Raw genomic sequence first — 27622 nt, forward strand, 5'->3', positions numbered from 1 at the left:
ACCCTGGACTCTTGAAATTACACAGGTCCAGCCTTGAGCTCTAATACTAAAATTGATATTTTGATTATCAGGTTGATCTAAGCACAACTTGCCACAGTGGCAGCCCAGGCAGATTTTTTTAACTGCTTGAGCAGTTTAGGAATTTCATTGTCAGCCCTATACCACCATATGTATTGTAAGACTTTAGGGAAATAAAATGATAACTTTCCTACCCAAAGGTCAGGTAATCCTATTTTTAGGTACTACATATTCCTTTTATTATAGTACAGTCAAATAAACCAATTGGTTTTCAACTGGATACCCAAGACTATGAATTGATTTTTCCAGAGCCTTAAAAACAAAGGAACACAATTTATGAATTTTAATAATTTATTATTCTACTAAGAAAAGTATAAAGTGGGAAGTTAGTGTTCATATAAATCATTTCAGAAATTAGAAAAAGTGTCATGCTGCAGCAGATTTCATTTTTAGCACCTTTAAATACTTTTGAAGTATTGAAGAGTTAAGACAAAGTAACAATACTGGATGTTAACTTACGGTGAACAAAGTGAAGTGTGCAACCCATGTAACAATGTGGCCACTTTGGACTTTCCCCCTACATTTAGAAGTAGATACTTTTAAAAGTTTGCTGAATTCACAGTACGTTGATAGACCATGGAATGAAAATGGTTGAAAAAAAATGATGAACCTATACAATTCCAAGAAAGTTAAATTGACAGTCCAAAGGCACTGACTATACAGTACATGGTCTTATTCTCCCATCTCACAGTGCAGCTTCCTAAGGAAAGAACAAAAAGAACAGTTAGCATTTTAAATTTTAAAAAGTTGTTTCAATGAAAAATGTAGAATACAGTTTTGGCATTTCTATCTGACATACAGTAAGATTAGGATATATTTTGGCATTTTTAAAACTTTAACCTCCCTTTGAATTTCTTAATCTCAATTTATCCTTTCTCTGATAAAATGATCTCCCCAGCCCCACCCCGCCCCACTGGTTTCCTTTCCCATCTCCCGCCAGAAATTTAATGGATCTTTGATTTTTCCATCTTCACTAACTGGTTTACAGAAGCCTTTCTAAGCATACCTGGGCCTCTTTAAAACAATGTTCTTTTTACTCTACTATCCCAGGATCCTCTTTAAAACAAATTAAAAACATCATTCTTTTACTCTACCATCCCAAATTCAAATCATGATTGCATTTGATACTACATACCACCACCCCTTTTCTTCAGGGTATGACTACTGTAACACTGAACCAGCATAATTCTCTTATAGTCCTGACGGTTTTGTTCTTTCTAAAAGTGGATATACTAAAAAGCAGCCTGGAATTGTGAACAGTGAACTGGCCTTCACACAGAGTCAGGGAGACCTGGGTTGAAATTTTAACTGGCAGACATGGCTATATGACTCAAGCAAAGCCCTGCTCAGCCTTTCAGAGTAAGTGCTGAAGCTGATCAGCATTAGGAGAGGAAGTTCCTCCCAGAAGTTCCCTCTACCAATGAAACTAAAGGCCTTGTCAAAAATAATTCTAAAGTGAGCACCCCAAGGCTTTGTCCTTGGCCCTCCTCTCTCTACCTTCTCTTTGATGAACCTACACACAATGCAGGGGCTTCAACTCTCTCTACATCTATAGCTCCCCAGAGCCCCAGCTGCCTTGATGTCACAACCAACTTCTCAATTCCATATACTCTAAATTGACCTTAGACCTACTCTCCCCAAACCTACCCATCCTCCCAACTTCCTCACTTCTAACCTGGGTGTTGCTCATCTAATCAAAAAATTTCCCTAATGTCTAATGAACAAAGTATAAACCTCCTAATCCTAATACCTGTGTATTGACCACTAACAATCTGAACTGTAGAGTAGGAAGAAACTGAAGAGGGTCATCTTGCCCAACCTATACTAGGAACAAATGGCCTTCTAGAAGCTGCCCAATTAAGTGCTCCTCCAGTGAAAGGAATAATAGCATTTTTGAGGCAGGCCATTATCAGCTTTAGACAATGCAATTTGGGAAGAGGTTTTCCCTTATACTAAATTGCAAGCTGCCTCTTTGAAGCAGAGGGGAACAAAGATTTTCAAGAATTTAAAACAGCTATTATGTCCCCCCCCCTTTAAGTTTCTTTAAGTTAAAATTTAGATAGGCAGTTCCATCAACTGATCTCCATTTCCCACAGACGCCTGACTGCCCCCACACAATGTAAAAATGAAAGGGACCCTTTGAGATTACCAAGTTCATTTCCTTTCATGTTTTATTTCCAGTCAAACAACTTTCTTTTTTCATATTTCTACTTATAGCACCATCCACTCCTAGAATGTATTTCTTATTCTCTCCTTTCTGAAGACTTGCCTTTCCCTCAAGTGTTACCTCCTCCATGAAGGCCTTCCTTGAAACCCTTCCTTCCTAGCTATATAAGTATTCTTTTTTCTGTAGTGTTTATTTTGCAGGGAAATGGGGTTAAGTGACTTACCCAAGGTCACACAGCTAGGTAATTATTGAGTGTCTGAGGCCAGATTTGAACTCAGGTACTCCTGACTCCAGGGCCAGTGCTCAGTTTACTGCACCACCTAGCCGCCCCTTAGCTATAAGTATTCTTTCAAATTATGTTCTTTCCCTAAATCTTTCCATATTTAGAACTTTGTTCCACATAAGTATTTGTATATGTGTTGCTTTTCCAGCCATTAAATCAGAATGTGATTCCTGCCTATCTTAAGTACCCAACAACACTGCTTCAAACATAATATATTTAATTTTTTTAAAAAGCCAAAAACTAGACAGTAGAAATGAAAAACACATCTGTACAAAGGAAGTTATTACATCTCTTTATTATTCAGTTGAATACAGGCTCCTGGAGGGTCTGTTCTATATCCCTAATACCTTGACAAAATAAGTATTCAATAAATGTTTCTTGAATTTTAAAACTTCATATATAAAGCATGTCATATTTTCAAATAATTCAAACATTTACTCCTAAAGAAATGTTAGTACTTTGGCTGAAAATTTTTTATACAGCAATTTAATCACACCAAAAGTAAAAAATGCCTCTCATAGCAATTCTCTTAACCTAATCCTTTAAACTTTCAGTGAGAATGAAAATGGCAATTCCTATACATGAAACTTAAAATAATTTCATACCATCACTGGAGTTATCCCAAAAGCAAGAGCTCGCTGTATGCAGCCCAGCTCCATTCTTCTGCATAATCACACATGTCACTTAAGAAAAGAGAAACTTTTCATTAGAGAAATCCATGTGGTAGTAATACATTGGTTTTCTGTGTATCCATTTTAAATGTACTTTTGAAACATTCTTACCAATATACTTGAATGGTTTCCCCAACTTGGTAAGTTGACTTAAAGTTTGTTCAACTACATTTGTGGTCCACTGATTGACTTTGCTGTGTTGATAAGCGTTACCACCAATTGCGCTTTCTATGGCCTAGGGAAGTATAGCACAGGATATAGTTAACATAACCACCCAAGAAGTTTATAACAATCTGGCATTTGCAAATTTTAGTAATATAAAACAAGTATATATTAAATAAAAAAAATTTTTGAAGCATATTTCAAATGAATATATACCACTAGTCAAAGAATCTTGGATTGGAAGGGATTTTGGAGGCTACTTCATTAAGAAATGCTAAGAAAACACCCTACATAATTGGGCAGCTTTACCTTGAAAGACGATCCTTACAGCTCTTAAAGGTAGAAAGGTTTTCCCTAGTTAAGCCTTCTAGGACCAAGCTGAACAAATATCTTTCAAATGACAGTCTTTTAAATCCCTGAAGACAGCGACTCTGACCCCTTTAAATCTTCCCTCCATCTACACAATCTATATTTCTTCAAGTGATCTTCATTACAATATGAAATCCTAGTCATTCAACATCCTGACTAAGCTTCCCTGGCTACTCTAGCTTATCAATGTCCTTCCTAAAATATATTTCCATAACTGATTATCATTCTTTGGGTCAAACCAGACCAGAATGTGGTGAGGTCCTATAGTCCTAAATAAGATGCTTTCCTCATAATAAAGTCTAAAATGCCTGTTGAAGCTCATCAGATCTCTTCCAGATAAACTGCTTTCTAACCATATCTTCTGTGGTTTGTACTTTTAAAGCTCATTTGTTAAAATTCAAGTTTATCATTAGGTTTGGAGTCAAAAATCTTGGGTTTGACCTAATTCCATCACCTGTGACACTGGACAAGTCATTTAAACTTTCTTAACCTTAAGCTTTTTCATCCTTAAAAAAGTAGCTCGACTAGATGGTCTCAAAAGTTCTTTTCCAACTTTAAATTTATAATCCTAAATATTATTTTATTAGCCCTGTTGGGATTCTGATTCTTTTATCCATTATGTTGGCTAACCTTCCTAATACTGAGTCAAGTGAAATTTGGTAAGTAAACCATAAATACCCTTTATGAAGTATGTCTGGCTGCTTTTTTTTGGACAGCTCTTCACTTTTCCTCCTCATAAGGATTATTTCTGTTCTCAGAATTCACTCTTGAGAACATTTCATCTCCCCTGGATCTTACTTCACCTAAAGAATTTTAGTTTATCCTTTTTCTAAACCCCTTAAAATCAACTCTCATTTCCTAAAACATAAGGGACATGATAAAGAAGGAAAGAGAAGCTAGGCACCAACTATCATAAACTCTAAGATGGTACTGGTCACTTTACTCAAGTTCCCTACAATTTCCTCCCCAACATCATATCTTTCTTACTGCAGAGTAGAATGTTCCCTCATCCACAGTTTGAAAGAGAACTGTCAGTGAGATAGAATTAGCTGCTCTGTTTTATATGGAGTCAGATGTCCAAATAATTTAAGTCTCCCCCACCACTATGATCCTGACCCTGTGCAGGGGATTGAGATTGTTTTTCCAATTCCTCACATCATGTTTTGTTTTTAAGCTGAAAGGGACATTGGAGATCATCTGTTTCAAATCCTTTATTTTACAGATGAAGGGGTCTAAAGATGTCTTTTAGGTGACTATTGTGAGGTTAGATTAGGATGTACTCTTAACTCCAAATTCAGTGGTCTTTCCATTTACCTTCCTTTTCTGGTCAGTGTAGTCCATAGTATATCCCTGTGTTACAATATTGCTTCTGTGTTGCCTCCAATGGACCCCCCCCCCCCGCCATGCTCTTGTTCTTTCCTTCTTATTCCCAAATTTTCATATGTATATCTTAATATATTCTGCTAATAATCTATACCTGTCTTTTCCACTTTACTTTTTGGGCCTCAATTTCATCTATACAAATGAGAGGGGCTGCCTCTTAAGTCTCCTTCAGCTGTATTTATAATCTTATTATCCTTTTATATAAGGTTATGTTCTTGAGGCATATGCCATTCATGAATCTCCTATCAATTCTTAGGGATACACATGGGATCAGATTTTCTTCTTTGTTTTAGAATTTCAAGGCCATTAACCTAGCTTGTTTGCCTATGCTAAGGTATATTTTAATGTAGACATCCAAGACCATAGGTTTGCTTGTTGGCTTTCTTGAGTTCTATTTCCTGGGTCATTTCTGCTATTCTTCCTATTTTTTAACTACTGTCTGGGACATCTAGGCTTGTCTTGAGGGATAAGCATTCAGTTTTCTATGTTCCTTTCCAGTTTAAAGTCTTTCAGATTAGATTTATTTGGATGCAGACATACATTCATCTAAATATGCATTTATTTAATCCTACAGTGTGCTAGATGTATATATAAAGATAAAATACACATATATAAACAAATATATATATAAAAGATAAAACATGTAATCTTTTTTTGAACATTTTTACAACTGCAGTAGTATGGACTACTATTATCTTAAGGTTCAGAAAGATGAGGTGGCATTAATTGTATGATCTTGTATATGTACTTTAAATGGCAAAGTCCAAAGTTTCAAAAATGGCTCTAACCAAATCAAGTGTTTTTCTATTGGGGTATTTATAGCTGTGATCCCCAACTGATTTCCAATACTACCAGGATTTTACTCTCTATACTCTCCACCAAGGCAGATAGCAATTCATCTGTAACAGAGAGTGGCTGCGGCACTGTACTACTTATCCAGGATCACGTATCAGAAATAGGGTTTGAACAAAGTTGTCTCTTCTTATTCCAAGGCTATTTTGCTATCCATTGTGTTCACAATGCCTCTCATAGATACATGTACGCATATATATGTGTGTAAAGCACTGAACATTCATTGTAGTCCTGTATCTATAGGATTAAATATTAATGTGATCATACCAAACATTTAAGTTTGGAACTGTGTCTAGTAAAGAGCTGAATTGGCCATTATTCATCTAAAATTAATGACAAAAGACTAAACTGGATGACATATATTCCAACACTTACTAAGAATGGATCAGTTTCTATCCTAATACAAATATATGCAAAAAACTAGCTAAGATTAAACTGATCTGAAAAATATGTAGATGAACTCTGCTGTCTTAAGTTTCTAAGTTCCAAAAATTTCTGTTGAGCCCAGAGAGTAAGAAGGTACTTAATATACTTGCTCTTACAACCTCAACTAAATTTACATCTCATATTCATCGCCCCTCAGTCTTTAGATTCTGAGCTTTTCCCTTATCTTCAACATCACTTCCAAGACATTTTAAAATTTATTTTATTTTTTATTTTGAATTTTATTTATTTAAGGCACTGAGATTAAGTGACTTGCCCAGGTCACATAGCTAGGCAATTATTAAGTGTCTGAAGTCAAATTTGAACTCAGGTCCTCCTGACTGCAGGGTTAGTGCTCTATCTACTGCACCACCTTGCTGCCCCACTTACAGGACATTTGCAAACATAGCACCCAACCTGGACCTGCCCTTCAGAATGTAAGCATTTTGAGGGCAGGGACTGTTTTTGCTTTCTTGTATTTATTAGTATACCTAAAGTTCAGTACAATGGCCAGAAAATAGAAAGTGCTTAGGAAATGCTTTATTATTCATTCATTCAGTGTCCACAGGACTCTCCACAGTTGCATCTTGCTGAGAAATACTTTTTTTTTAAGGTTTTTGCAAGCCAGTGGGGTTAAGTGGCTTGCCCAAGGCCACACAGCTAGGTAATTATTAAGTGTCTGAGGCTGGATTTGAACCCAGGTACTCCTGACCCCAGGGCCAGTGCTCTTATCCACTGTGCCACCTAGCCGCCCCAAGAAATACTTCTAAGATTAAAGAAACCCCGTTTCGGAATTTCTGAGACTGAAAATAATTGGTCCATTCTTAAAGATAAAAGACCAACCTAGGGCTTGTGATACTGTTACAAGCAACAAAAGACTAGAGTAGGGGCAGCTAGGTGGTCCAGTGAATACAGCACCAGCCCTGGTGACTCCAGGGAGGATCTGAGTTCAAATTCGGCCTCAGACACTTAATTATCTAGTCCTGATACCCATTGCCTTGCCAAAAAGAAAAAATAATAAAAGACTAGAGTTACTGTTGAAGTTGCTAAAGTTCTAGATTCTGATTATTTAAAATTAGTTTTCTAATGCACTGATTCAATGTCAATCAATCCGCTCCTATATGGATCTAGAAGAGAGGTGTCAAACCCAGGAACCAGAAATGTTTAATAAAATAAGTAGGAATACAACTTGGGCAATAATAATTTGTGGTTTTCTAAGCCAATAAGCAACCACTAAGATCTGTTTGTATTTCAGTTTGACACCATTGATACAGAACACATGTACTTTTTTTTTGTTTACTTTGTTGTTTAGTTACTAAAAACAAAGCAATAATGTAGGCAAGTCAGGGCATGGCAGGTTTCTTACTAAATTTCCTATTTATAGCATCATGCCCATTTTCTAAGTGTAAGTGTTCTGTTTTCTACTTGACACTGCCATTGTAGAATCTGGTGAATACCTTTTTCTACACAACAGTCATTTCCCTACATACTACTGACCCCACTGAAACTTCCTTTACAACAAAGAAAAAGAATTATACGAGATGAAAATGGTGACCATGTGGAGTAAAATATATAACCTCTAACTGTAGTCTCCCTCTTCTCCAAAGAACTGGGAGGCAGTTATATTCTCCAGGACTGATAGTAGTTAAGTCTAATTAATCACAATTCAGTTGCCTTTTTAGTTTAACTTTCATTTACATTATTGTAATAATTGTAGTAATTGTAAATTGGTGTCTCAGTCCAGATATATTTAGAAAAACAATAAACTGTTATGGCAACATGAAAATATCTGATTTTCAGTGCTAACGTATGGTGAATGTAACTATTAAGGGAAAAAGAATTTGCCTTTTCCAGATGCACGTGACTTTGTATAGTCACAGTATGCCAGGACTTTACCCATTATTTACATGTTAGAATTAATTCTAAATTATATGTGGTGATAAAATAACAAGAGGAATAGAAAAGTAAATTTAGATAATCTGCAATTACTTTAACAAACCTCATGTGAAATCTAACAATTAGGACTAGTTTTGATTTTCATGACCTCCCTTTCTTCTTAACTTTACCATTGTTTCGTAAAATACTAATAAATATTGATAGTCAATATTGGTGAAATAAAACAATGGACATGCTAGAACTAGAAAATCAGTTCTGAAAAATTAGGAGCTAAGGATCACAAGTTAATCATGAAATTTATTTTTATTCATTAAATTTACCATATCTTTTTAACCTTTATTTTATATTCAAATTAGCTGCTGCTGCTGTTGCTATAGTTATCAGTTTCTATATTACAGGAAGTTTTTTTTTTAATAAGTTTACTAGGGGTGGCTAGGTGGCACAATGGATAGAGCACTGGCCCTGGAGTCAGGAGTACCTGAGTTCAAATCCGGCCTCAGACAATGAATAATTACCTAGCTGTGTGTGGCCTTGGGCAAGTCACTTAACCCTTGCAAAAAAAAAGTAAGTTTACTATTAATACATATGAAATTTCCCTTCTATGGAACTTAAGTCACTAACTATGGTCAATAAAAACGTCTTAACTCCCATCATTTTAAAATATTTACATCCAGGGGCAGCTGGGTGGCACAGTAGATAGAACCCAGGTCCTGAAGTCAGGAAGACCCGAGTTCAAATGCTTACTTAGCTGTGTGGCCTTAGGCGAGTCACTTAACCCCAGCTGCCTTGCAAACCACCCCCCTCCAAAAAAAATTTACACCCTATGTTTGGGATAATAATACATAATTTACAAATTTTTATTAATAAGTTTTGAAGGTCACAGCTAACAGATTTGAACCAATTTTTTAAATACAGAATATTAAATCAACTCTGCCATTTTACCAATCAAAATTTTAAAAACTCTTTTTTATAGCTTACCTCTTTTATAATGTTACTCACTTCATCAACAACAAAAGAAGTCTGGCAAGAAAAAGATAAGTATAAATTAAACCCGTGTAAAAGATTAAATTCCATTTTATGCAAAGTTTTTCATTTAATACAAGGGTTAGATAATGATTATGAAATTTTTAGAAATGGAAAGGATCTTAGGGAAATTTGAACTAATCTCCTCTCTCTCCCACCCCCATTTACAGATGAAGGAAATGATTTTACCAAAATCCCATTATTAGTGGTGGAACTAGGACATAGGCCTTCTGTTCAAGTCATTTTATTTTTGTTTTTAGTTATACAATAAAACCAAAAGACTGCCAGAGTTTACTGTAAACCATACTATATCTATAATTATACTGCTTAATTATAAAAAAAAATTTAAAGTTACTTTGCCTAGAGGCAGCTAGGTGGCACAATGGATAAAGCACCTGCCCTGGAGTCAGGAGTACCTGGGTTCAAATCTGGTTTCAGACACTTAATAATTACCTAGCTGTGTCGCCTTGGGCAAGCCACTTAACTCTGTTGCCTTGCAAAAAAAAAACCAAAAACAAAAAAACCTAAAAACCCCCCTAAAGTTACTTAGTCTAGCATTTTAAAAGCAATTGTGAACTAAGTAAATTTTGGCATGCTAGTTTTAATCTTTTTTCAAAATGAAAAGTATTAGAAGTTTTTATTTTAAGACACTATGATTTGGTTAGAATTCAACCAAAAGATATATGATTAAAATTTTTTTACCCTTCAACCCTGCTAAATCCAAAGAGTGAGATGGAGACCAAAATTTTCTAAGTTATAAATATGAGATTCTTTATTACCGGGGGACTGCCTGGGAGGTTGAGAGAATTCATCTCAGACAGTGCCTGAGTGTTCAGAGGATAGGGTTTTTATAGTGTTTTGCGGGGGGGGGGGGGGGGGGGGGGGGAGCAAGCAGTATACTGAGGCAGAGATAGCAGTTAGATATATATTTTCTTGTCAGACTACTACAAACATATGGTTTAGTATATATAGAGGGCTGAACAAGGACAGAAGAGGGTCAGGGTCTTTGTGTTATGTCTGAACATGTTTTCTGAGACAGAGGGAGTCACATATTCATGGGCTTCCCACAGGTTTAAGCGAGTTGAATTTACTATCTTATGGTTCCAGCTGCATCTGGGGGAAGGGGAGGCAGTCTTGGGAGGAAGCAGGAATTTTACAGAAACAGTAAGATGATTAGGTTAACAAGAGTGCTTTATGAATCTCAGACAAATTTATAGTATATCTTGTGACTCTTGGGTCAACTATTTGGGTCTGGTCAGAATATTCTCAGACCCAAAGGCACCTAGCCAAAGTTATATTTCTGAGGAGTTTCTCAGGGCCCAGAAAGGTGTCAAGGACCCCTTTTATACAGGGATTTTACAAATATTTATATTGTACTTCAACCCAATCTATTGATGAGCCTTTTCCAAATTTAGGCCAAAAAAAAAAATAAAGATTGTCATAAGGCTCATATTAAAAGCTTTTCCAGTTTGTTGGACCCACCAAAGCTTAAGGACTGCTATCATCAACCCTCTGAAAACAAGTATTACTACGAGAAGATATTGGAGCAGAACTTCAGTAGTTAATACTTTTCCATATGACACATTCCTAAATGCAAGTAAAACAGCATTCTATGATCCCATGATAGATTTACTTAAAGGACCTTAAAGGTCATATAATTCAAGATGTTCATTTTAAAAATGAGATTAAATGACTTCCCCAATATCATATAAATGACAAAGTCAGAACATGAACACTTGTCTTCTAATTCCAAATCAATATTCTTATAAAAAGGAAAACAAATTCAAGAAGTCAGAAACCATCAGGTTGAATTTTCTGGATGATTTCCAGTATTACTGTTATAAGTTAAAATAAGTTCCTAAGCAGTTGCTTACTGTGATCTACCCAGTTATCTTAAAGAGGCAGCATGAAACTAGAATTGTAAAAGACCATACTGTTGGGTGAATATGGGGGGGGATGCAGTTTTTTAAAAAATTACTCTTATTATTCTTATTTTATCATGCCAATCCTCAAGATTATGACTGCATAGCAAAAGTTTTCCTTGTTTGTTATATATCTTTGCAACTACTATTTTAATTATCATTAAGATTAGTATTAAGAAATATGATGCAGGTAGACAATTATTCAATCTTATTAATATACAAAGTATTTTTTAGTCGTTTTTTTTTGCAAGACAATGGGGTTAAGTGTCTTTGTCCAAGGCCACACAGCTAGGTAATTATTAAGTGTCAGAGGCTGGATTTGAACTCAGGGCTGGTGCTCTATGCAGTGTGCCACCAAACCACCCTAAAATGCAAAATATTTTCAAAAGATCTCTTTTAAATGAAAAAAAAAAGGGGGGCAGTTGGGTGGTGTAGTGGATAGAGCACCGGCCCTGGAGTCAGGAGTACCTGAGTTCAAATCCGACCTCAGACACTTAATCATTACCTAGCCCAGTGACCTTGTTTAAGTGACTTAACCCTATTTCCTTGCCAAAAAAAAAAATTGAAAAAAGGTGATAGCACCTTAAAAAAACTTAACTATAAATTTCATAAGACACCCTTTTGTTGCATTTTAAGCAAAATAGGACCCAGTACCAAACAATTAGATGTACTATTACACTAGATGGTTGTCATCCACTGCAGCAGTCCCACCGCAACAGACCTCAGTAATAAAAAACCGTTATACAGATTAATGCCCCTTTAGATGGGGGGGGGGGGGGGGTGAGGTGACCAAGGAGATCATGCTAAAACAATAAAAAAAAACCTTAAAAAATAAAAAAAGGGAGATCCTGCTATTTCCAAAGTCAAAACCTGGCCGAACTACACGGGGTCAGTCCCGGATGCCCTCCAGGGCATGAGACAAAGAAGCCCTGGCACTGCGCGCCTCCGGGCGGCCAGCGGCTGGGTGGCACACAGGTGCCCCCCACGAGGAAGGCGCCGGGGCCCCGAGAGGGAAGGCTGCGGGGGCGCGCAGGGCGGGGGGTAGGAGTGGGGGGAACTGCAACTCAGAATAAATAAAAATGTAAAATAAAAACAGTGTTCGAGCTCCGGGCTCTCCGGGCTCTCCGGGGCCCGGTCGGTCGGGGGGCGGCTAGGGGCCGCCTGCCCTCCCTCCCCTCCGCTCCGCGGAGCCCGGCCAGACCCCGGGGCCGCTCACCTCCTCGGAAGCCTGGAAGTCGTCCATCTTCGCCGCTCAGCCGCCGCGGTCCGGGCGCGCCCCTGCCCCTGCGCCTGCGCAGTGCCTGCCGGCCGCCGCCGCGGGAGGCTCCGCCCCGAGGCCGGCCCCGCCCCCGCCGGCATTGTGGGCCGGCCGGCGCTCTGTGAGGTCCGCGCCGCAGACTCACCTGCCGCGGGGCCGCGAGGCAGGCCGGGCTTCGGGCGCAGGCGCAGGGGGCGGGCGCGGGCGCAGGGGCGGGCGCGGGCGCAGGGGCGGGCGCGGGGCGCAGCACCGGGCGCAGGCGCAGCACCGGGCGCAGGCGCAGGCGCAGCGCGCGCCCCCTCCCCTCCCCCCACCCGCCGGCTGGCTGCCTTGGCAACAGGCGCCTCCCGGGGCGGCGCGGCGGGGCGGGGCCCGTGCCTTCCCCCAGGTAAGGGCTTAGCAAAGGTGGCTTTATAGACAAGCTTTACGTGCCCAGCCGGTGGGGCGAGGGCGCGGGGGGCCCGCGTGCCGTGTAAGCAGCTTCCAGGCGGAGAGGCTTGGACAGCAGCGACCGGCGGCCAGCGCTGCGAGAGGGGACGGGGCTGGGGGCGGCCAGGCCCCGGGGGCCCAGACACAAGGACTGCCCAGCTGGGCGGCCTTGGCAAGCCGCTTAGCCCTGTTTGCCTTGCAGGAACCTCAAAAAATGATGAGCAGTCATTCAATTTGTATTTATTAAGCAGCTATGTGTCAATCATTGTGCCAATCACTGGAAATACAAAGAAAAAAGACAGTTTCTGTTCTCAAGTAGCTTACTGTTTTTTCTGTTCGAAAACTTTCATATATATATATATATATATATATATACATACATATATATATATATATTCTAGAATAGAGCTAGATCCTGAAATCTTTTTTCAAGATTTAATGGATATTTTTTTCCTAAATATATGCTATGCATTCATTCATTTACAAATTTATAAGTTCCACATTTTTCTACCTCCCTTTCCCCCCACCCCTCCTGGGCGAGGAACATTTGGGTAAAAGTTGTACATGTACATTTGTGTTTAACATCATTAGTAAGAGAAGTTTTTTAAAAAAGCCAAGTATACATTTAGATTCCAATTTCCCGCCCCCCCCCTCTGGATGACATGTCCATAATAGGAGTTTACGTAATAAAAGAAGAGATAATATACAAACTCCTAACAAGGTATAAATAGGATCAGAGATAATCAATGGAGGGAAGGCTCTAGCATTATAGCTAGGTGGCACAGTGGATAAAGCACCGGCCTTGGAGTCAGGAGTTCCTGAGTTCAAATCCAGCTTCAGACACTTAATAAATACCTAGCTGTGTGGCCTTGGGCAAGCCACTTAACCCTGTTTGCCTTGCAAAAACCTAAAAAAAAAAAAGAATCAGAAAAGGTTTCTTATAGAAAGTGAGAATTAGCTGAGATTTGATAGAAGCCAGGGAAGTTAGGAGACAGAGGGAGTTCCAGACCCAGAGAACAACAGAACAGTATAAATATTCCCAGTGTTTGGGGTGGAGGGATTAATATGTAAAGCTTAAGAAGATTTAGGGAAGGACTAGATTTTATTTGACCCTGCAGGCAAAGGGGATCTCTGAGGTGGATCAAATAAGAAATAGTAAGATGATTAGCTCTTCACTCCAAGAACAATTTGACAGGTTAGTAGAGGATAGATTGGAAAGGAGAAAGATGAGTCAGAAAGGCCAGCTAGTGGGTTATTATAATATTCTAGACTCATGCAGATCTACACCAGGATAGAGGTAGTTTCCAAGGAGAGGAGGAGGTAGGGTGTATACTGACAGACTTGACAATTGATTGAATGAGAGGGTGCAAGAATGTAAGGAATTTAGGATGAGTTCAGGTGACTGGGAGAATAGTGGTGCCCTAGACATTAATAGAGAAGTTAAGAAGGGGAGAGAAGAGGAGGATATCAAGAAAGAGAGAATGACTGGCAGAGAAGTCAAGAAGGATGAGGGAAAAAGGGGAAGTTACCTATAAAACTGGTACATGGGAAACTAAACAAATGACTTTGATTTTTAAGATACCAGTATGTCTATACCCTAAAGAGATCAAAGAATGGGGGAAAAGAACCATATGTACAAAAATATTTATAATGACTTTTTATAGTAAAGAACAGAAACAAAGGGTTACCTATTTATAAATGACTGAAAAATTTTAAATTTTATCTTCAATTCAAAATTCTCTCCCTCCACTTTTCCCCCCACTCACTGAGAAGACAAGAAATATGACATTCATTTTGCATATGAAATCATGGAAAACATATTCCCATGCTAGCCAGTTTGGGGAAAGGAAGCAAGAAAAAAGAAAGTTGAAATTGCTAGAGTTGTTGGAAATACCTAAATCACTCTCTCCACAATTTCTACCTTTAGTCTTGCTTTCTGGAGCCCACAAGAACCAATCTAATCCTTTCCCCAGCTTAAGAGCATTCTAAATATCATGTCTCCACCAAATTTTTTTTTTTTGGCAAACTTTCCATTTTATGTTCCTGACATTGTCAAATACATATATGATCAGAAAGAAACAGAGTTGGTGATGCAGAGTCAGCAAGGCACAACATATAGACTGTCATGTGACTGTTGCATTGATATCCACAAAATGATAAAAGATCTAGTTGAAGACCTAGAAAATTCACCAGTCATAGATTAAAATAAAATGAATGGTCTTTATACCAATAAAAAGAATGCACACAATGTTCAGATCATAGAACCAATGAGAAGATGGTATTTGACTAGTATTTTATTGATTTTTCAAAAGTGTTACTTATGATTTGAATTAAAATGATCTCTCAGGGTCTTTCATCTTTTTTAGTATTCCCAGTATTTAGGACAGGCAGTGCCTGGCACGTATAGATGCTTAAATGTTTATTGATTGACTGAATGCTCTGGTAATGTCCAGGGGGATAATTTTCTACATCTCTTTTAATTTTTCTTTTAATTTAAGGTAATGGGGTTAAGAGTGACTTGCCCAAGGTCACTCTGCTAGGTAATTAAGTGTCTAAAGATGGATTTGAACTCAGGTCCTTCTGATTACAGGGCAGATGCTCCTCTCTTCTAATTTGAAACTTAAAATTTTCTCTGTCACTACTTCCATAAGAGAAATTGTGTACCATTTGTTCCCTTTCATAGATAAGCTTGCAGGGATTTATCTTTTTGACAGCATTACAGGCTATCAGTTCATTTATTGACTATATGTAGTATTTTATATTATAATTGTAACATTTTATAATAATTTGTTACAATTATTTTATCTACCTATTAGATTGTAAATTCTATGATAACAGAGAACATATTCTATTTAAACTTTGTATATTCTCAAACATCTAGTACAGTACTATGAACAGACTAGATGAACATTTAATAAGTGGTTGGTTTTTCAAATTTGTTTTTACAAGATGAACAATACCTTTAGGTCATTATACAAATATGTGCAGAATTTGTGACTTTTCTCAGTATCAATTAATTACGAATTTGTTTATGCTAGGCACTATATAAGACTGAGGCTATAGAATACAAATATAAAGTATCCCCTACTATCAAGAAGTTTACATTCTATTAATTGAGAAAACATGCCTATATATATATATATATATATATATATATATATATATATGTAAATTCAGAATGAATATTTTAAAAAGATACAAAATAAATACAAAATAGGGAAGCAATTGAAGGGAAAGAAAGGCTTAAAGGCTTTGTATAGAAGGTAAATCTTGAAAGAATCAAGCTTATGGTTTTTGTTTTCCTTTATATTCTGATTCTGTTTTTGCAATATAATTAATAAGTAAATGTGTTTAACATAGTTATACATGTTCAACCTATATTAGATTACTCTCTGTCTAGAGGAGGGATAAGGGAAGGGAGGGAGAGAGTAAAATGAAAAGCTCAAAATGTTACAAAAAAGTGATTGTTGAAAACTGTCTTTACATAGAGTTGCAAAAATAAGAAAGGCAATATTCTATGAAGTGAAGGTAAGGTATGGATGACATCCACACAAAGGCACACAGATGGAAGATGAATTTCCTAGTTCTTCCCAATTGAAGAACATCCCATTGAGGATCTAATAGATAAAGCCTTAGATACAACTAATTTAAACGACTGGCCCAGGATCTCAAACTACTGAATGTCTGAGGTAGGTGGCACAATGGACTTGTCTTTAGGAACATGTGTTCAAATCTGGCCCCAGACAATTATTAGTAACCCTGGATAAATCAATTAATTTTTGTTTGATTTATTTTCTTTATCCACAAGATGGACATAATATCAATAAAATGAGATTTTTGTAAAATATTTTGCAAACCTTTAAGTCCTATACATATATAAACACTAGCAAAAAAAAAATTCCATTGCTTCCTTTCTCTAAACCTGATCCTGTATTCAATTTAATTCAATTATGAGAACATTTATATTCTATGTCAAGTTGCCTTTTTGATTAGTATTATTGATATATTTTGATTTTCTTGTTTAATATATCACTTTTTTATTCTCCTCCATAAGATTTCTTTGATTTCTAAATTGGAGCTTTTGAATTTTTCAGCCTTAAATGAGACTGTTTCTTTCAGTCAGAAATAGGTCACAGTGATACATTGCTTTATCTTGTCCAATCAATGTGCAGTCTATATGGCAAAGCAATTTAAAATGATGATAGCATTTGGCAGTGCTCTCACTGCCATTTACAGCAAGTAGTTGACCAGCTCACCCAATTTTCCAAAGAAGAGTGTCTTTGAGAAGCACCAGAGTGTAAAACACATTTACTCTGTGGCAGCTCATAAATCACTGATATTTCACCATATTTAAAAATAATGTTTAGTTTCTGTACTATATAAGTCAATGGAGTGAAGCTTAGGTTTATTTTTCAATTTTAGAGAAAGCTTTAGGTTGGCAGCTCTATATAACAAGGACCTTTCTTTCTCTACTGATTGATTAGGTCTGAGCCAAGTCTTCTGAATACATTTTCCTTAGGTAAGGTCTGGTATTAAAAGATGACCCTTTCAGTCTCAGTTGGGTTCTGTATTCAGTATGAGAAGAACAAACTGAAATGGAATCAACTTTTTTGTTAACATTTCTTTTATGAATACCAATCATCCTGTCTCATTTGAATCCTATATAGAGTAAAAAAAGTGTTTTATCAATTATCTTTTTAATTATATAGAAGACATGGATGAGCCTTCCCTCCCCTGGTTAAAAATCTTTCCTTCCTTGGACTACACATAGCCTTGAAAAAGAGAATTTTTGAATGATGGCAGGAATGTAGATAAAAGGTCCTTAATGAGTCTTCTCCCAATCTCTTTCAGTAAAATTTAATACTTCCTTGAATATTATTTAAATACCTGAGATGATGAAAATTGAAAGGGCAAATGAAAAATGCTGTATTCATTTATCTGCACTTAAGAAAGATTCAATAGGAATTGTAGATCATGTGGGACTAGGGGTATACTGTTTTCACTCTGAGGAAGGAAAAGGAATTTGTTTTCCTAAATTCACCTAGGAGTGAGAATCTGGGACGTTTTTGAGAGGGAGGAATTAGTAAGGAAGACTTTGAGATCTACCTCATTACCTCTTTGGTGAATCATCAAAATGTGGTATAGGCATTTATAACACATTTAAAAATGTTTTACTAATGGCCTAGGACAGACTCACAAAAAAGCAATAATACTCCTCCTGGAGAAGAAACACCAGTATTAGATAGCTCCAGCAGAAGTAGAAGCCGTTAAGTGGGGAAACTTCTAGTTACTGTTTCAAAAGTACAGAAAAAAGAGTGGCTAGATGGTATAGTGGTTAGAGCACCAGCCCTGGAGTCAGGAGGACCTGAGTTCAAATTCAGACTCAAACATTTAATAATTACCTAGGTGTGTGAATTGGGTGAGTCACTTAACCCCATCGCCTTGCCAAAAAAACAAACAAACAAACAACCCCACCCCCAAAAGTAGAAAATATATCTACAGAGGTAGAGTTTCAGGAGATGACATCTATGGAAGTGGAGTAGAAGTAGCAGGAAGGTCTCTGGGATCACACCCAGAGTTCTATGAGGAGTGAATATGAGAAGCATTTGGGAATAGCTAGTTGTTTGCAATCAGACAAGTGTTTCAACCATGATGTGACTTTTCCTTCCCTAGGACTGTTCTCTGGGAAGCAATTCTCCACTGTAAGAGCTTGTTCCCCTTCATTTTTGAGAAGCTAATAATGATTTCTTTTATTTACTTTGCAATTCTGTCTTAATTAAATGCCTTGTTTATTTGACTTCTGGTTCCTGTTTTGTGGATTTGGTAAAGAATACACTAGATGGTGGTTTCAGCTCCATTTGTGTAATTATGGTACTCCAAAATCTTTTATGGAACCTAGAGTAGTAGCAAGGGGTTTTTAGAATTAAGTAGGACCCAAGTTAATATTCTTCTTACTATTCTATATTGTATGTCTCTTGGAATATCTAATTTCCTAGAAGGCTCAGTTCAAGTGCCACCTCCTTCAATAGCCCTTTCCTTATTCCAGCAATTGTTAGTTTTCCATCAAATCACTGGATATCTATTTTGTTTATATCCTATATTTACTTATCTGTGAACATTCCCCTAATAGAAGACAAGGTTGATGTCAGTGGACTATCCTCACAGTTGATTTTTTATCTGTAGCACCCAGCACAGTATCTGTAATAATATAGGTACCTAATAAATTTGTTGATTGACTTTAATTCATGATAAATGTATTAAGTTCCTTCTATATGTATAGAACATAATGAGTCCTAGAGATAAAATAAGATGAAATGAGATTCAATATTCACCCTCAAAGAAGATGAATAAATAAATAACTATAATATGAGTTTTGTATGTGTAATTAGAGAAATCTAAATATAAGTGAGATGGCAAAGGGGATAGAACACTAACCCTGGAATCAGGAGGTCCTGAGTGTACATCCAGCCTCAGAAACTTACTAGCTTTGTGACCTTGGACAAGTCACTTCGAATTATTTCCAAAAAGGAAAAAAAAATGATAATCCTGGAGAGAAGGGGGATGTTTAATAAAATAGAGATTATGATTATGATGATGATGATGACTTGAAACAATTTACAAATTCAGCAAAATAGTAGGATTTAAAATAAACCCACATTTATCATTAGCATTTATATATATATATAATATATATATATTATATATATATATTATATATATATATATACAAAGCCTAAGAGTAAGGGATAGAGAAATTTCACTTATAGACAATATAAAATACTTGAGAATCCACCTCCCAAGACAAAACTAGAAACTGTATGAACACAATACTTCACACAAAGATCTAAACAACTGGAAAATGTCAATTGCTCATGGTTAGATCAAGCTAGAGAATCCACCTCCCAAGACAAAACTAGAAACTGTATGAACACAATACTTCACACAAAGATCTAAACAACTGAAAAATGTCAATTGCTCATGGTTAGATCAAGCTAATATAATAAAAGTGACAATTCTACCCAATTGAATTATTTAGTGCCATACCAATCAAACTGTCAACTATTTTGGCAAGCTTGAAAACATAGCAACAAAATTCATCTGGCCAAAAAAAAGGTCAAGAAGAACTGATGGAAAAAAAATGTAAAGGAAGGTGACCTATCAGTACCAGATCTAAAACTATACTATAAAGTGCTAGTCATCAAAACTGCCTGGTACTGGTTAAAAAATAGAGTAATGGATCAGTGAATTAGAAAAGGTATAAAAGGAACAGTAGTAAATGACTAAGACAATCTATTGTTGACAAACCCAAAGACATTAGTTTCTGGGATGAGAACTCACTATTTTCAAAAATTGTTGGGAAAACTGGAAAATAATATGTCAAAAACCAGGCATAGACTCACATCTCACATTCTATATCAAAATAAGGTCAAAATGGGTGCAGGAATTAGATATAAAGAGCAAAACCATAGACTAATTATCAAGAAATACTGTCAGATCTATGGAAAGGGGACAAATTTATGAGCAAACAAGAAATAGAGTACATTATAAAGTGCCAAATGGATGATTTTGACTTAATTAAATTAAAAAGGTTTTGCACTAATAAAACCAATGCTGAAATATTAGAAGGAAAATAGAAAGTTGGGGAAACAATTTTCACAACTGGAGTTCTGATAAAGGTCTCATTTCTAAACTATATAGAGAATTAAATCAAATTTATAAGGTTACAAGTCATTCCCAATTAATAAGTCAAAGGATATGAACAGTCAGTTTTCAAACAAAGAAATTAAAGCACATGCTCTCTCTCTCTCTCTCTCTCCAAATCATTATTAATTAGAGAAATGCGAATTAAAACACCAATGAGGTTCCATCTCACATGGATTGGCTAACATGACAAAAAGGGAAAAGAATGTTGGAAAGATTGTGGGAGGATTGGAACATTATTGCACTGATGGTAGAGATGTGAACTAAACCAACCATTCTGGAGAGCAATATGGAAATATGTCCAAAGGGCAATAAAACTGATCATGCTTTTTGACTCAGCAATTCCAATATTAGACCTATATCCAGAAAAAATCATAAAAAATGAGAAAAGTCCCACATGTTTCAAAATATTCATGCAACTTTCTTTGTAGTGACAAAGAATTGGAAATTAAGAGGATGCCCATCAATTGGGGAATGGTTGAATAGATTAGTTTATGAATTTTTTTTTTTAGATTTTTCAAGGCAATGAGGTTAAGTGGCTTGCCCAAGGCCACACGGCTAGGTAATTATTAAGCGTCTGAGGCCGGATTTGAACTCAGGTGCTCCTGACTCCAGGGTCAGTGCTCTATCCACTGTGGCACCTAGCCACCCCTAGTATATGAATGTTATGAAATACTATTATTCTATAAGAAAACATGAATGGTTGAACTCTAGAGAGGCATGGAAAGACTTAAGGAACTGATGCAGAGTGAAGGGAGCAAAACCAACACATTAACAACTTTGATGGATGCAACTCCTCTCAGCAGTTCAGAGATCTAGAACAATCCTGAGAGACCTATTATGGACAACACCATCCAAATCCAGACAAAGAAAAAACAAAAAAAAAAACACAAAAAAACCCCAAACTACAGAATCTGAATGAACCCTATGTTCATTATTTTTTAATTTCTCTTATGTTTTTCTTTCCTATCCCGATTTTCTTTCTTTCCCTTTAGTCTTAATTCCTCATACAGAAAATAATATGTAAACATGTTAAACACAAATTTATGTGGACAATATTCACTAGTCTGATTGCTGCTGAGGGGAGAGGAATGGATAGAGAGGGCAAAGGAAAACTGTGTAACTTATAAATATGCATGTAGATAAATGTTGAAAAATTTTCTTATGTAATTAGAAAAATGAAATAAAATTTCAATAAAAATATTTTGATGACAGTGTTTGCCCTTTATTCTCTAAGAAGACCATGACATCAGGGAGATGATGCCAGGATAAGCACATAAATTGGATTTGAGTTGGGGGGGGACTGTGATAAGTCACCAGACTCACTTTCTCCTCCAGAACCAACTGGGTCTGGTGGCCAATGTGAATCAGGATGATTTATGGAAATGGCCCTGGATGGGAAGCAATCAGGGTTAAGTTAGGATAAATAGAGTAGCCACTGAAACATCACGGTGTAAATACTGGCATCCTTGTGGATCAAAGCAGGAAATGGTAGATAGAAAAACCATGTAACAAGAACTAAGTACTAGGAGGAAAATAACAGTGATGAGGCTGTTTTTCCTTCCTATATATAGGATGACAATAACCAGTAAATAAACTAGATGTTATTGGTGGATGAAGTGAACTTCAAGGAAGGTTATATTTCTGAATGATGTGAGTGCTAGGAGAGGTACTGAGGGAAATTAAAATAGTAATAGCTCACATTTATATTTAAAGGTTGGGTTACTAAATACTTCTATATCATTTCAGTTGATTCTCATAAGAACCTTGTGAGGTAGGTATTATTATTACACCCATTTCACAATTGAATCTGAATAAGGCTAAGTGACTTGCCCAGGATTGCACAACAAGTAGATATCTGAGGCAGGATTTGAACTCGATTTTTTTTATCCCAAGTCCATCACTCTATCCCTATCCCTAGCTACCTTAAGTGTTGATGGACCTTTGCCTTGGTGGATAGCAATTCCCAAAACACAGACATTAGAGGGACAGCTTGTGTGCTAGTCATGGGACTAGAAAAATACTGTAAATGAGGGATACTCATTTGATTGGAATGGGTGATAAGAGGGTTAGTGTTCTTGGTGTTTCAGAAGACTAAGTGGTGAAGGAAGCAGCTAGCTTCATAGAGCATGTAGTCATCTCTCGATACCAATCCACTCCACCAAAATCCTATCTCCTGGCCATAGGCTAAAGCTAAAACCAGGAGAGCATTATTGACTGCGAAACCCCTGAAGTGATTTCTGCCTCCACTCATGTGGATTATGTGGTGAAAGAGAAGATCAGATGCTGCTTTTACAGATGCTTTTGTCCATTAGTTTACAGTGACTGAAGCAGGAGTAATTGAGATCTCAACTAGATGATGAAATTGGCAGTTTGAAGGTCTGTCATGTACACTCCCAGTGCCAATCCCTGTATTGGCCTGGATTGAGAGCAAGACAAGTAACAGATATGAATAGTGGAATTTTTATGTGAACCCTCTTTTTGTTTTGAATTATAAAGATTTCATTTATTTTAAGTTTTACAATTTTCCCCCTAAACTTACTTCCCTCCCCCAACCCCCCACAGAAGGCAATTTGCCATCAACCCTCTTTTTTTAAATTCAAAATATAAAGGACATTTGAATTTTTTTTATCTTTTACAAGAAATGTGGATCCAAATCCTGACTTTGTTACTTTTACCACCTGTGTGACCATATGTAAGTCCCATCACTTCTCAGGAAGTGCTTCTTTTTAAAAAATTTTTTAAGGCAATGGGATCAAGTGACTTGCTCAAGGTCACACAGCTAAGTAAATATTAAATGTCTGAGGTTGGATTGGAGCTCAGATCCTCCTGATTCCAAGACTGGTGCTCTATCCACGGCACCACCTAGCTGCCTTTCAGGACTTGTTTCTTTACTGTCAAATGACAATAATGCACTGTATGTTCCCTTAAGATCAACCCACCCTCCGTTTAAATAATATACATGCTCCAAAATATTTTCCAAATGTACGCATTTGGAAGCATATTTTGGTTACTATTTGGTTTTAATGATTTATTAATACATTGCAATAGAGACCCAAGAACCTCCTCTGAACAATTTCCTTTTCTAGTGATTATGAATTAGGGAAGGAAGCAGCAGCCCCACTCCATTGGAGTTTTTCTTTGATTTCTATCTTGAGAAGGGAGGAAAAAGCACCAAGCTTCCTAAGTAGCCTGGGTCTTAAAGACTGACTTACTAAATATCATCTCAGCCCTGATTGCATATATTGCATATATTCAGAAACTAAACCCCTCTCCTTTGCTCTCTACTCTTTTGTTGCTACCCTTCATTCCTATTTTATGCAAAGATTGTAAAGTGGTCTTATAGCATTGTTAATTTAATAGTATCAATAAAGATTTGGAGGTATGGGACAGATACCCCAAAGAAAGAACAGTGTGAATGATTTCCTCCTGGTTGACGTTGTGATAAGTGATTAGATTTCATTTCTACATTAGTTATTGGAAACTGAGGAAAATAATTTATATCTTACAGAGAAATAGCTAGGGAAGATGAGAAAAGAAACTATAGTGATAGAATCTGAGGAATGTTGACTTACAGATGTAAATCAAGTTAATTGGGAGCAAGGGGAATCTTTATAGAGAGGAGGGGGATGGACTGGCACAGGAAAACAAGGGATCATAGAATTAGCAGGTTGGGCTAATTAGTGAATGAAGTGGTACCAGTAGTCAGATTCAAACATCTGTGTTATCCCTTTCAAAGTCTGACTACCAGATTGTGGGGAAGGGAAGGTTTGATAAGAAATTTGGACCCATTTGGGGAGAGATTTGGTTATTTCAGATAGGCCTTTGACCTTGGCAATTCCCAACCAACAGGGAACATGGGAGGGACTTGTGTTTCTAGACAGGAGATAAAAGACCCTGATTTCATGGACCACATGTGCCCGTTTCTATTATGGATACACGTCCTTAAGGATGTTTTACCAAAAGGATCCTCTTTGGTCTACTAATGGTAGTTCTGAATTCTTGATAAGGTGCTTGTTTCTCAATCATGAACACTTCGGCATTACTTTGTGATACTGTTTGTTAGCCAAGTCAAGTGATAAGCAGGAACATTGGTAGTAGAGAGAAATCAATAACCTAAAGTGAATCATGCCTCTAGAAGTATAGAATATATTTTGTGATTGAAGCAAATTATTTGGGCGTTCTTTACCAGTATACACATTGCTTCCTGCCTAAAATTTTCTCATGAGTAATAATTTTACAGGGTAAGGGGCTGCCTTTAAATTCTTCCATTACCTACTTCTGTATTTGTGTTCACTATACTTAAATAGAACATGATTCCAGTATTTGAAGCTATTTTCTGTTAAGGAGTAGTGACAATCTAATGATATTAATGAAACCTAACAATGAATAGTAACAAATAACACTTCTCTTTTGGCTATAATCTGTAACCTTTCACAATTTTTTGATTCAACTCAATGCAACAGTTCTAAATACCTACTGTGTGTAAGACTTTTGTGCCAGATTATGGGGAATTTAGATATGCATGATTAGACTTGAGTTACAAAGTTTCATCCTAGTAAGTAGAATTTTCTCTCTTGTCTTTCCTGGTGTTTGGGTATACAAATCGGGATATTCTATGGAATTATACTGAATTTTCAAAGCAATGTCAACAAAACAAAACAAATATTTAATAAAAGTGTTACATTGAATGAATAAATAAATGATAAGTGAATGAATAAAACATTAGGTGGTTACTATGTGCAAAGCACTGTATAGAATAAACTCTGGTGGCTCTGTATCACCTCCAGGATCAAATACAAAAGCCTCTGGTGTTCAAAGTCTTTCATTACTTTGTCCTCTTTCCCCTTTCTTCTTATACCTTACTCCCATCTCTCAGCATGTTCTCCAGCTGTCCCCCTTGGCTGGAATGCTCTCCCTCCTGAACTCTTGCCTACTTCAAGTCTCAACTAAAATCCTCTTTTCTCCAGAAAGTCTTTGTCATCCTCTCTTCATTTTAATGCCTTATCTCTTTATTTATTTTCTATTTATCCCATATATAGTTTGTATATATTAATTTGTTTATTGTTTTCCCCTTTATATTGTGAGTCCTTTGAGAGCAAGGACTATCTTTTGCTTCCATATATCTCCAGTACTTAACACAGGGCCTGCTTCATAATAGGTGCTTAATAAATTGACTTTCCTGATTCATGTTTGTAAAGGAATCCAATATCTTTAGAAATCAGACCTTGCAAGCTGGCTTTGTAGGCAATTCAGAATCAGTTTGTGGTTCTGGGCAGGGCCATTTTCTTTGATCTACAGGGTGTATTGCTTCATTTCTCAGAACTAGAATAAAGATTGAGACCTATATGATCATAAAAGATTTTTACCACTTTTCTTTGAATGTGTTTGCATACTAAGATTGGTTTTGTGTACTAACAATAAATCCTGTGGTTAGCACAAACTGAATTTGAAACTTTGCCTGCCTTATATTCCAGACTGAAATCTGGTGAAACCACTTAGTTAAGTTTTATCTCCCCCTCCCAAATATCCCTTGAAATCCACTTTTACAAATTTTTTTAGTTTAGTGTCTGACCACTAGATCATACTCTGATTCATTCTCTTTTAAATTTTTCCTCTTTAGCTCTTAATGCTTCCATATGCCTTCTGATCTTTAGTTCATCTTTACTTCCTCATAGTATTAGTTTATAGATTTTAGCATTTTTGAACTGGGAGGGACCTTAGAGATTATCTAGGCCATTCTCATTTACAGATGAGGGAATTTTTCTAAATAACACAAAAAGGTCATAAAAATCACAGTATTAAGGCAGTGGTCTGTCAAAAATAAAATTTCTATTGACCAGAGTTTATACTTATAGGCTATCATAAGAGATTATCATAAGAGTTACATGAAACTAAATATAAAGTTTATGTTACCAAAGAAGTCCTTTGAAATTATTCCTAGCATGAAAGACTTTGAGCTGGAAGATACCTTGTAGCTCATTTCTTCTAACACCCTCATTCTGAAGATGAGGAAGGAAGCAAAAGACCAGAGAGATTAGAAAGGATTTGCCAAAGGTTACATAGTTTGTGACAGTAAAAAGAACAGGATTCAAATCCAGACCTTGTGAGCTCAAATCTATGATGCTTTCCACCACACCAGGCTGATGACTTGTGGTGAAGCCTGGAACATTATGAATATGAGAATATTTGAATATTTGCAACCTCTGAGCTTGGTTGGGATTTCCTTGAGAGTAGTATTTTGTTCACATCAGTTGTGTGCTTCCTCCAGTCTGACTTTTTTAAAACAGGCACTTATAAAGATATTTGGTGTGGTTACTGTGGTAGAAGAAGCTATTCAACATCAAGTGTTCATCAGCCCATGAGCTAGAAGCTTGTGGTTCAAAGAACTGATACTCCTCTTTTGGACCTAACAGGAAGGAAAGAGAATGAAGTCAGTTTTTCAAACCAAAAGGCAAGAGTGACTTCCTCATCTCCAGGGCATGTTACCCTGAGTTCTACTCCTAAGGCACATCAAAAGGTAGGACTGGCATTTTCAGTCTAACTTAAGAACTTTCTAGTAAAGACTTTTTATAAAATCTTCTAGATTGCTGAGATGGTGAAAGGGGAGACAATCTAAATTGGGGACTTGAATTAGTAGGTTAAGTGAGAGATAAGGTGATCTAGGGGAAAAATGACTAGATTTGGAGTCATAGGACATGGGCTTGAATCCTAAAAATATCCTTAGAATTTTTTTTTGCAAAGTTTAAAATAAGATGGGAAAAGGATAGTTAAAATGACATGCAAGAAGTATTGGTGGTAGCACCTTAGTAGAGTGGAAAGTGCATTGACTCTGGAGTTAACAAACTGGGTTTATATCCCACATTTGACTTTTCAGTACCTGTGACCTTGGGTAAGTTACTTAATCTTCATAAGCCTCAATTTTCCCTTCTGTAGAATGAATGTAAATGGATATGATGATCAGATCCAGATCTGATGATAATGTTTGTCCTTCATTTTTGAAGA

The 27622-nt window shown here is 36.8% G+C and overlaps 2 protein-coding genes across 3 annotated transcripts in view; one reads left to right on the plus strand and one right to left on the minus strand.

The window, feature by feature from the left end:
* Positions 1–459: 459 nt before the first annotated feature.
* On the minus strand, positions 460–12621 carry DYNLT1 (dynein light chain Tctex-type 1). Its single transcript, XM_074187942.1, has 5 exons — positions 12446–12621; positions 9263–9304; positions 3311–3434; positions 3134–3211; positions 460–778 (listed from the first exon to the last, which is right to left on the minus strand). The coding sequence occupies exons 1-5, from the start codon at positions 12470–12472 to the stop codon at positions 708–710; spliced, it is 342 nt and encodes a 113-aa protein (XP_074044043.1). The 5' UTR covers positions 12473–12621; the 3' UTR covers positions 460–707.
* Positions 12622–12831: 210 nt separating this feature from the next.
* Positions 12832–27622, plus strand: part of SYTL3 (synaptotagmin like 3) — a 117598-nt gene continuing 102807 nt past the window's right edge. The window contains exons 1-2 of one of the 2 annotated variants that reach the window (XM_074187943.1): positions 12832–12875; positions 27034–27137. The gene's annotated coding sequence lies outside the window, so the exon portion shown is untranslated. Of the gene's footprint in view, positions 12876–26805; positions 27138–27622 lie in introns of those variants that run through there. The other variant, XM_074187944.1, reaches the window with a different exon arrangement.

This window comes from Macrotis lagotis, chromosome 5, assembly GCF_037893015.1.
Source record: "Macrotis lagotis isolate mMagLag1 chromosome 5, bilby.v1.9.chrom.fasta, whole genome shotgun sequence".
In the NCBI taxonomy this organism is placed as follows: domain Eukaryota; kingdom Metazoa; phylum Chordata; class Mammalia; order Peramelemorphia; family Peramelidae; genus Macrotis; species Macrotis lagotis.